Source organism: Chrysochloris asiatica, unplaced genomic scaffold (genome assembly GCF_000296735.1).
Source record: "Chrysochloris asiatica unplaced genomic scaffold, ChrAsi1.0 scaffold00167, whole genome shotgun sequence".
NCBI lineage: Eukaryota > Metazoa > Chordata > Mammalia > Afrosoricida > Chrysochloridae > Chrysochloris > Chrysochloris asiatica.
Genome location: NW_006408685.1, coordinates 6634461 through 6643607, shown reverse-complemented (window position 1 = coordinate 6643607; position 9147 = coordinate 6634461). Strand labels below are relative to the sequence as shown.

The following is a 9147-nucleotide window of genomic DNA, read 5'->3' as shown; positions in this document are numbered from 1 at the left end:
TGGAGAAGGATATCATGTTTTGTAAGGTGGAGGGTCAGAGAAAAAGAGGAAGACACCTAACGAAATGGATTGGCCAAGTGGCAGCATCAATGGACTCTAGTGTGGCAACAATAGTGAGGTTGGCCCAGGATCGGGCAGTGTTTCCTTCTGCTGTGCATAAGGTCATTATGAGTCGGTACTGATTCCATGACACCTAACGACAACAACAATAGATAATGACCGTGAACAATTCTTCATATGTTTGTTGGCTGCCCGACAGTCTTCCTTGTTAAAGTGTCTGTTCATGTACCATGCCCAGTTTTTAATTGGGTTATTTGTCCTTTTCTTGTAGAGGTGTTATAGTTTCCTATAGATTTTAGGATTTTCTCCCAGTCTGTGGGCTCCCTTTTCACTCTTTTGGTGAAATATTTTGATGCACATAAGTTTCTAATCTTTAGTATGTCCTAACCATCTATTTTGTCTTCTTTTGTTTGCACACACATATACTTTTTAAGCTTTTATTATGAGTTAAGTGATAGTTTCCATTGTAGAAAATTGATTTTGCACTCAACCAATCATATTTCATTTCATTGCAATGATTACAAGCCCCTCCATGCACCATTAGTTAACAGTATTTTCCTCTATTCCCTCTTTTTTTTTTTTTTTTGATGTACACCAAAACATGCAGAAAAAAGTAGAGTAATTTAAACAACCAAAGAGCACATTCTGAAAGCTAGCCTCCTACCTGTCAGCACACAGATTTTCTCTTTCCATGAGTCTAGGGGCCTCAGCTGCTTTATCTCTTTATGCCATCACCTCTGCCTCAGTGTTTACTGTTTATCTGGTTAGGATCACATTTTCTGCTCTTGCTCTTACATCTTGATGGTCCTAAGGTCCTCTGTACCTAGAATGCCAGATTTACGACTCCTCCCTTTTTGTTACACAACTTCTACCTTTACAGTTGTGACAATTACAATTAGTCATGATAACAATTGCTCACTATTGAATAAAAAAACTCCTTTCTCCAGACCCATCTACACAAGATGAAACTATTCAGTGGGAAGTCTATTTTACTCCCCCTGTTCTGAAACAAAACTCCCTCTTGAAAACTTGTAAGCCAGCCACTTAGTGCCTTTATAGCCCCCTTATTTAGGTAGCCAATGTCTAAATTTCCTGTCCCTATTAACCTTGTATATCAAGGAGATTGGCTTGATCCTTGATGTGAAGATTCCTTCTTTCTTGGTTGATATTAGCTACTACATCCATAAGTAAGGAGCTCTGGTAGCGTAGTGGTTATGAATCGGGCTGTGAACCTCAAGGTCAGTAGTTTGAAACTAACAGCTGTTCTGTGGAAGAAAAATGAGGCTTTCTGCTCCTGTAATGATTTACAGCCTCGGAAATCCTGTGCAGGGTTGCTATGAGTCAGAACCGACTCCACGGTGCACAACAACAACAACAAGAGCCATAGGTATAGATAAAGTTCATCAAATTGTAGCAATTAACACTTACTTTCTGTATCAAATTTCTTTATCTTCCCCAGGTCGAGTTGTGATTATCAAGCCATTGAAGCTATGTCAAATGGGTTCTATCTGAAAATTTGGGCATACTTTCATGTCTGCCCTCAGTTCATAACAGCTGGACACTTCACTTTTCAGCTCTAGCTTCCCATGGCTAGGTCAATGTCCATAGACTCTGTAGTTCCCAAGTTTCCTCAAACTTTGGACCAACCAGCCCTTCCTCTTCTCTCGCTCATTTCAGGATCAATAGGAGTCTATGGAACATGGTCAAACTCAGCCCATGTCTTCATTATTGCCTTTCCCCCACTTCCAGTTACAAGTAGAATAATGTGGTCACCAGCGAGCTTATAAGCCTGCTTGTGTGTTCTCTTTGAGTTTCAGTCTTGGAAGGGGATTTATGCTGACATGACTTGATGACTTGCCTTGAGGTTCCCATGTGAACAGCTTGTTTTTTCTTTTAATAACCAAAAAGTCTGCTGCTTTTTGTTTTGTTTTTTTCCTGCTGGTCTTTCATTTAGGAAGTATATTCTGATCCTCTAGCCAATCCAAGTTGGTCTGCATGTCCTTTCAAGTGAGAATGCCCCATCTCAGAAGGTTCTGGATGGGGCTCAAGATTCTACCTAAGGCCCTATACTCTACAAATGCTCCCTAAATGTACCTCTATTCTCCTTGTTCTTCCACCCCACTTCTTGTATATTGCCCTCCCCATCACCCAAGCTATGATGTGACTTTCCCCATCCTATGCCTTATTGTCCCCTCCCTCCCATCCCTGGTAACCAATATAGAAGTTTTTGTTTTGTTTTGTTTTTCTCTTAGTATGGATATCTTTTCTTAAGCTTTTACAATACTGGTCTTATGCAATATTTATCCTTTTGTGAACTGTCAAACATCTTAACATTATTTCCTCTCCTTTATCCCTTCAGTCTATGCCTTGATCCCTATATCATGAAGCCTTGTTATTCCAAGGCTGTGCAAACAGCACAATCTACATTTATTCCACTTAGCCCATGTATACCTACCAGAGTTTTTCCGTATCTTCCCCACTTCTCTACCCTCCTCCCCTTCTTGTGCATTGCTGTCCCCCTCCTATTTAATGCCCCTCCTGTACCCTGAGTTAACATATGTCTATCCCCTGACCTGTGAGTTATTGTCCCATCCTTACCACCCCTGGCAACCCTCAGAGAATTATTCTTTTAGTATGGAAAATTTTTCTTAAGTTTTTATAATAATGGACTTATACAATATCAGTCTTTTGTACCTGATTTCACTCAGCATTGTCCTCAAGGTTTATCCATGTTATGTGATGTTTGAACCTTCAACTTTATTCTTCTAGGTAGCATAGTATTCCATTGTGTTTATGTACCAATTTGTTTATCCTTTCTTCCTTTGATGGACATTTGGGTAGTCTCCAGTGTTTTGTTATTGTGAAAAGTACTGTGATGATAATTGTGCGTGTATCTGCTCACATTCTGATTCGTATGTCTTGTGAATATATACAAGTAGAGGAATTGCTGGATCATAAGTTATTTCTATTACCAGCTTTCTGAGGAAACGATATACCTATCTCCAAAGTGGTTGAAATAATTTGTAGTACCATCAGCAACGTGGCTCCAGTCTCTTCAATCTTCGCCAGCATTTGTTGTCTTCTGCCTTTTATTTTTAAGGTTTTATTGTGAATTGAGTGATAGTTTAAATATATCCACAAGAAATACGAATCATAACATGAGTAGATATAAGCACACCAATGTTCATATCAGCACTGTTTACAATAGCAAAAAGATGGAGACAGCCTAAGTGCTCATCAATGGAAGAATGGATAAACAAACTTTGGTACACACACACAATGGAATATTATGGTGTTTTGAAGAATAACAAGGAAGCTTCAAGCCACCATATAACATGGATGTTATGCTAAGTAAAATTAGTCAGTTACAAAAGGAGAAATATTGCATAAGACCATTATTGTAAAAGCTTAAGAAAAGATACCCACACTAAAAGGTGAAAAAATCATTTGTTGGTTATTGGAGGAGGGCTTTTGGGGTGGGGAGGGAATGGACAGTAGACCACAGGGTATGGGATAGAAACGTCATAGTTTGGTTGTTATGGTGGGAAATACACAAGAAGGAGGAGGGGGATGGAAGAACAAGGTAGATAGGAGAACACTTAGGCAGGTTTGCATGGGCTAAATGGGACAGAGGTAAGTTGTGGTGCATGTTCAACCTTGGAACAATAGGGCTCTGTGATACAGTGATTGAGGCATAGTCTGAATGGGTAAAAGAAGGGAAATAGTATTAAGTTGCTTGACTGTTTTGTGAATCTTGGTTTCCCTTGCCTATTATTGTTAAATAGATACTTGAGGGGATAGAAAGGAACATCAGGAAACATGATTATAGAAAGCTTGTAAGCCTGTCTTCAGCCGATAACTGATTGGAATACCTAAAAGGGGTGCTAGAACTTGCCCAGTGAAAGACGCTTCTTGTGGAGCCTTTGTAGTGTATAAGACCTTAGGTGGAATCCTGATCTCCATCCAGAACCTTCTGAGGTGGGAAATTCCCACTTGAAAGATAAGCAGACCAGCCTGGAGCAGCTAGAGAAACAGAAGATTCTTCTTGTAAGAAAGACCAGGAGGAAAAGTTAAAAACAAAAATGGCAATCTGATTGGATACCACAAGAACAAGCAAGTTGTTTGCCACAGTCAAGTCCCTTCAGGACAAATCCCCTTCCAAGACCAAAACTCAAAGGGAATACAAGAACAGGCATGTAAGCTTGCTGGTAACCACAATGGTCTACTGGTATGTGGAAGTGGGAGGAAAGCAGCAATGAAGATGTGGGCTGAGTCTGACCACATTACATAGATACTTGTAGACCTGGAGTATGGTGAGAGCTGGTTGGCCTGAAGTATGGTGAGACCAGGGGACTCCTGAGCCCATGGACAAGGACATAGCCACAGAGGGCTAGAGCTGAGAGTGAAGTGTCCAGCTGATAAGAAGTGAGGGGAGATGCACAAGAAGGTTCTCTGCTTTTTTTAAACTTAGGTGTTACTGCTGGTGTAAGATGATATCTCATTATTGTTTTGATTTGTAGCTCTCTAACGACTAATTATCATGAACATTTCTACATATACTTGTTTGCTGCCAGAATGTCTTCATTGGTAAACTCTTTTCATGTCCTGTGCCCATAAATTGTTCTTTTTTTTTTTTTTGTCTTTTTCTTGGATATCTTGTAGTTTCTCATAAATTTCAGAGATTAGTGCCTTGCCTAATGAGGTGTTGCAAAATATTTTTCCCCCAGTCTGTTGGCTCCCTTTATTCTCTTTTTGCGAATTTTTTTGATAAACATAAATTCAAAAGAATTTTTAAAAAAGAGAAAACTTAAGCTAGATTTAGTCACTAGGCAGTGTTTTAAAAACAAGTACATTAACAGCAACATGATAGGCAGAATTTGCAAAAAGGCTTTGTAGGTCCGTAATATATATAGTGATTAAAAGTCACAAACTTGGAAAGATCATATTTGGTATACTTCCTGCAGGCAGACAATACTTTTATGGCATTTGTAACTTCTAAGTCAGGAGGATAACAGCAATGAAATATTTTTCTACTAGTGACTGGAGATGAATCTAATGTTCTGGTTTTTATTATATTGCTATAAACTTGAGACTTATGTCAGCTCTCACTGGACCTCAGATCTGATACTTTTTTGTTTAATAATTTATTTATTTTGGATTCTTTACTTATTTTGACTGGTTTTGTAGAAAAGGAGTTACATAATGCAGAAAGTAAGGCATCATGGGTCACTGTATGTGCATATAAATAATTTTCACATAAGAGGGTTCCAAAAGTTTTTTCTTCAAAATTTTTATTATCTTTTAATTTCACTTTCACATGAACTTTTTAAAGCCTCCTTATATATCTGTATAGAGCAATAGAACATCTTACTGCTAACCACAAGTCAGCCATTCAACTCTACCAGAAGCTCCTCAGGAAAAAGATGAGGCTTTATACTCCAGTAAAGGTTTATAGCCATGGTAACCCTATACAGGGTTGTTATGAGTTGGAACTAACTCAAAGGCACAACACCATCACAACTTCAAATCTGAGTGCTTTGTCATTCAAGAATATGTGGGGACACTCAAAAGTTATAGGCAGAAGAGATGAACATTTGAAAGTTTGGGGTTTTGTATCTGGAAATTAACAGTTCTTGAAAAAAATTCGGTGCTTAAGAGACTATGAGTCATCTTATGGTTGTTGTTAGGTGTCATCTAGTAGTTCTGACCATAAAAGCAAGAGAACAAAACACTGCCAGCTCCTACATTATCTTCACAACCATTGTTATGTTTGAACCCATTGCTGCTGCCACTATGCCAATCTATCTCATTGGGGATCTTCCTCTTTTTTGCTGACCCTCCAATTTATCAAGCCTGATGTCTTTCTCAAGGGACTGGTCCCTCCTGAAAATATGTCCAAAGTATGAGAGAGAAAGTCTTGCCATCTGGCTTCAAAGGAATAACAACGATATAGCTTTGAGTTATAGTGTACAAGAAACATATGATGATTTACAGATTGAAAAATCTTTCCCTTTAAAGACACGCTAATTTTTAGCCTGAATTTCTCTGCATTGAATCTTATCCACAGCAGATATTGAAGATAATTAATTAAGTCATGGTATGAGATCAATGTGGAAATCACCAGACAATATTATTAATATCACATGCAAGTAAAATTTTACTCAAGATAATTAAAAAATACCCATAACAGTACATTGTCAAGGAATTGCCAGAGGTCCAAGGCAGATTAAGACAGGACGTAGAATGGGGGATATCATTGCTGGCATCAGTGGCTCTTGGCTGAAAGGAGAGTCTATCAGAAAGATGTTTACCTCTGCTTTATTGACTATCAATTCAGTTCTGAATCACAGCAATCCAGTACAAGGTTTCCAAGGAGTGGCTGGTGAACTTGAAGCACCAACCTTTTGGTTAAAATTGACCTTGCAGTCAAGCACATTAATCTGTAGCACCACACTAGGACACAAAGCTCTAGCAGAGGGATATAACTACTTGGTGTAATTTAAGAGAAATAGTAGCACACACAATTCATAATGGTGGAAAACAATCATTACCAGCTACCTGATAAAGACAAGATTTTGTCTCAAAATCAAAGCTTGTTTTCTATATACCTATTGAATTTATTTTTCAAGGTTGTGCATCAACTTAAACCAGGACTGGAAATCAAGAAAATACAATATCAAACTATATTCTCCATTGGAAAATAAGTATTTATATAGTGTTTATGTATAACTAATAAAACAAAACTATTGTAAATGTTTAACTTTCTTTAAGTAGATGTGGTAGGATTTTAGTGTCAAATGTATGTTTGTAATGTAAGCCAGGGTATATTCTGAAATCATAGCCACTTTGTAACAGAAGAATACACTATAGGGATCATTTTCTAAAGTTTTCAATTAGAACAACAGACTGGTTTTTAAAAAAATTAGAGCAAAGCACAATGACAGTTTTCTTTATGCCTGACCAGTTTAATACCATTTTGATTTTTGTATTACTTGATGAAGTCAGAATATAAACTGGTTCTGTTAAAACTAGTTCTTAGATAAAGTTCTTTATATACAAAATATGTTTACATTTTTTTGAACTCCAGTTTTATCCATAGTCTGCTTCTGTTTATTATTCAGTCTTCTTATACTATCTTTCTTCTTTCACTGCAATTTTTAAGATGTCTAAAAGAGTCCAATTTAACAAGAAAGAGGAAAAAGTCTAAATATAGTACAGATGGATATGGTCTGAGTGGAAAATCTATATTTATATATCCTTGGATCCAAGTCTCAGAACTAACAAAAGCTTCCTTCACAATCTCAGTCTAAACTCAGTTTCAATTCTGTCATCTGTCAAATAAGAAGAAATCTGCCTTTTGTTAAATGGTTTTGAAGATGGATAACCTGTTATTTGTAAAATGCTTTATTTATACTAAGCATTAGGTTTTTTTTTAATGTTTGAAAATCTCCTAAATCAAAAATTTTGAGGGACAAATCACAGTGTTTTAAATTATGCTCTCAAAGATATACAATTTTGTTGATAATAGATCTGTTTTGTTTTTTAAAGTTGAGCAAGGCTTTATTCTGACAATGCTAATGTGGTCACTGGGAACATATCCTTGAAAATTTATGTAATGAGAAAATAATTTCAAAATGTATATACCACATTATCTCTGGATACTGCATGGTGGTCCTCTTCCTTATGAGCCCTTACTTCACTTGGAACAACTTCATTGGACTCATCTATAAGAAGAAAAACAGTGAAATCATTTTTCATTTTTAAAAACTTTATTTCCTTTTTTCCAGCTTAGTCTTTATTTTACAGAAAATAATGTCATTGCCATACAAAATTAGGACAAATATATACAAGGGGATTTCAAAAAGTTTGTGAAAAAATTCCAATATCTTTTAGTTCCAATTGTCTTTCTGTTTATTTTTTTCTTAACTTTTTATTGTGACCTGAGTGAAGGTTTACAGACAATATCACCAGCCTTACATGCAACAAAACATACACTTGGTTTCTCCTCAATAATTGCGATCCCTTCCATGCATCAACAGTTATCCAGCTTCTTCTCTGGTTCCTATTTGCATTCCACCTACCTTTCCATTCCTTCTCAAATTTGTCCTTAGGAATATGATGCCCTTTTGATTTTGAATGATTGACCATTCCATAGTGAGCATAACTTACTCATGTTGTTGTTTCTCCCTATAAACCTATCTAATGATTGAAAATTGGAACAATTCCTTTCCAAATCTGAAGGACAGTCGATGGCCATAGTCTCAGGTTCTTTTTAACCTTTTTTTCCCCCCAATTCAATAATGTTTCGTTTTCTTTTTCCCCCATATTTTCTCCCACTCTCTCCAGGGCCCTGTAATCTCATCCCTTTCAGAACAATTGGTAGCGGTAGCCAGGCACCATCATGTTCATCTGGCCATAGAGTCATGAAAACTGATATTCATATGTTCCATTAATCTACCGGACTGATTGATTCCAAACTTCTTCAGTTCTCTTCATTCTTCTTTCTTCCACACATGGAGAGACAAATAGCTGCACCTTAGGTGGTTGCTCATGAGCTTTTAAGACCCCAGATGCTACTCACCAAACTAGGATGCAGAACATTGTCTTTGTGGACTTTGCTATGTCAATTGACCATGATGTCCCCAGAGACTAAGATCCTGATCCATCAAGTCCAGCAATTCATTGTCTTAAGATGTTTGATAATATCTAGGAAGTTTTCATCATTTTGTCCACTATATGTTCCATCACATTCATAATTGTGCTTGCAGGAAAGGTAAATATTTATGTACAAATATTCCCTTTCAAACTCTTATGTGGGATATTTGTGTATATACACACACACACACACGTATATACTGTTGTATAAACAGTATATATGTATATACTGTTGTTAACTGCCATTGAGTCAGTATTGACCCATAGCAATCCTGTATAGGGTTTCCCAGGAGTGGCTGGTGAGTTGGTGAGTTTGAAACACCAATTTTATACTTCAAACTGACCTTGCCGCCCAGTGCATTAACCAGCAGAACCACACCAGGACACGCTCTCTCTCTCTCTCTCTCTCTCTCTCTCTCTCTCTCTCTCTCT

General features: G+C 37.2%; 1 protein-coding gene across 1 annotated transcript in view; it reads right to left on the bottom strand.

Moving 5' to 3' along the window:
- Positions 1-9147, bottom strand: part of HDX (highly divergent homeobox) — a 395136-nt gene that overhangs the window by 94366 nt on the left and 291623 nt on the right. Inside the window, exon 6 of the mRNA XM_006871312.1 lies at positions 7705-7784. Coding sequence (XP_006871374.1) covers positions 7705-7784 — 80 coding nt within the window. The remainder of the gene's footprint in view (positions 1-7704; positions 7785-9147) is intronic.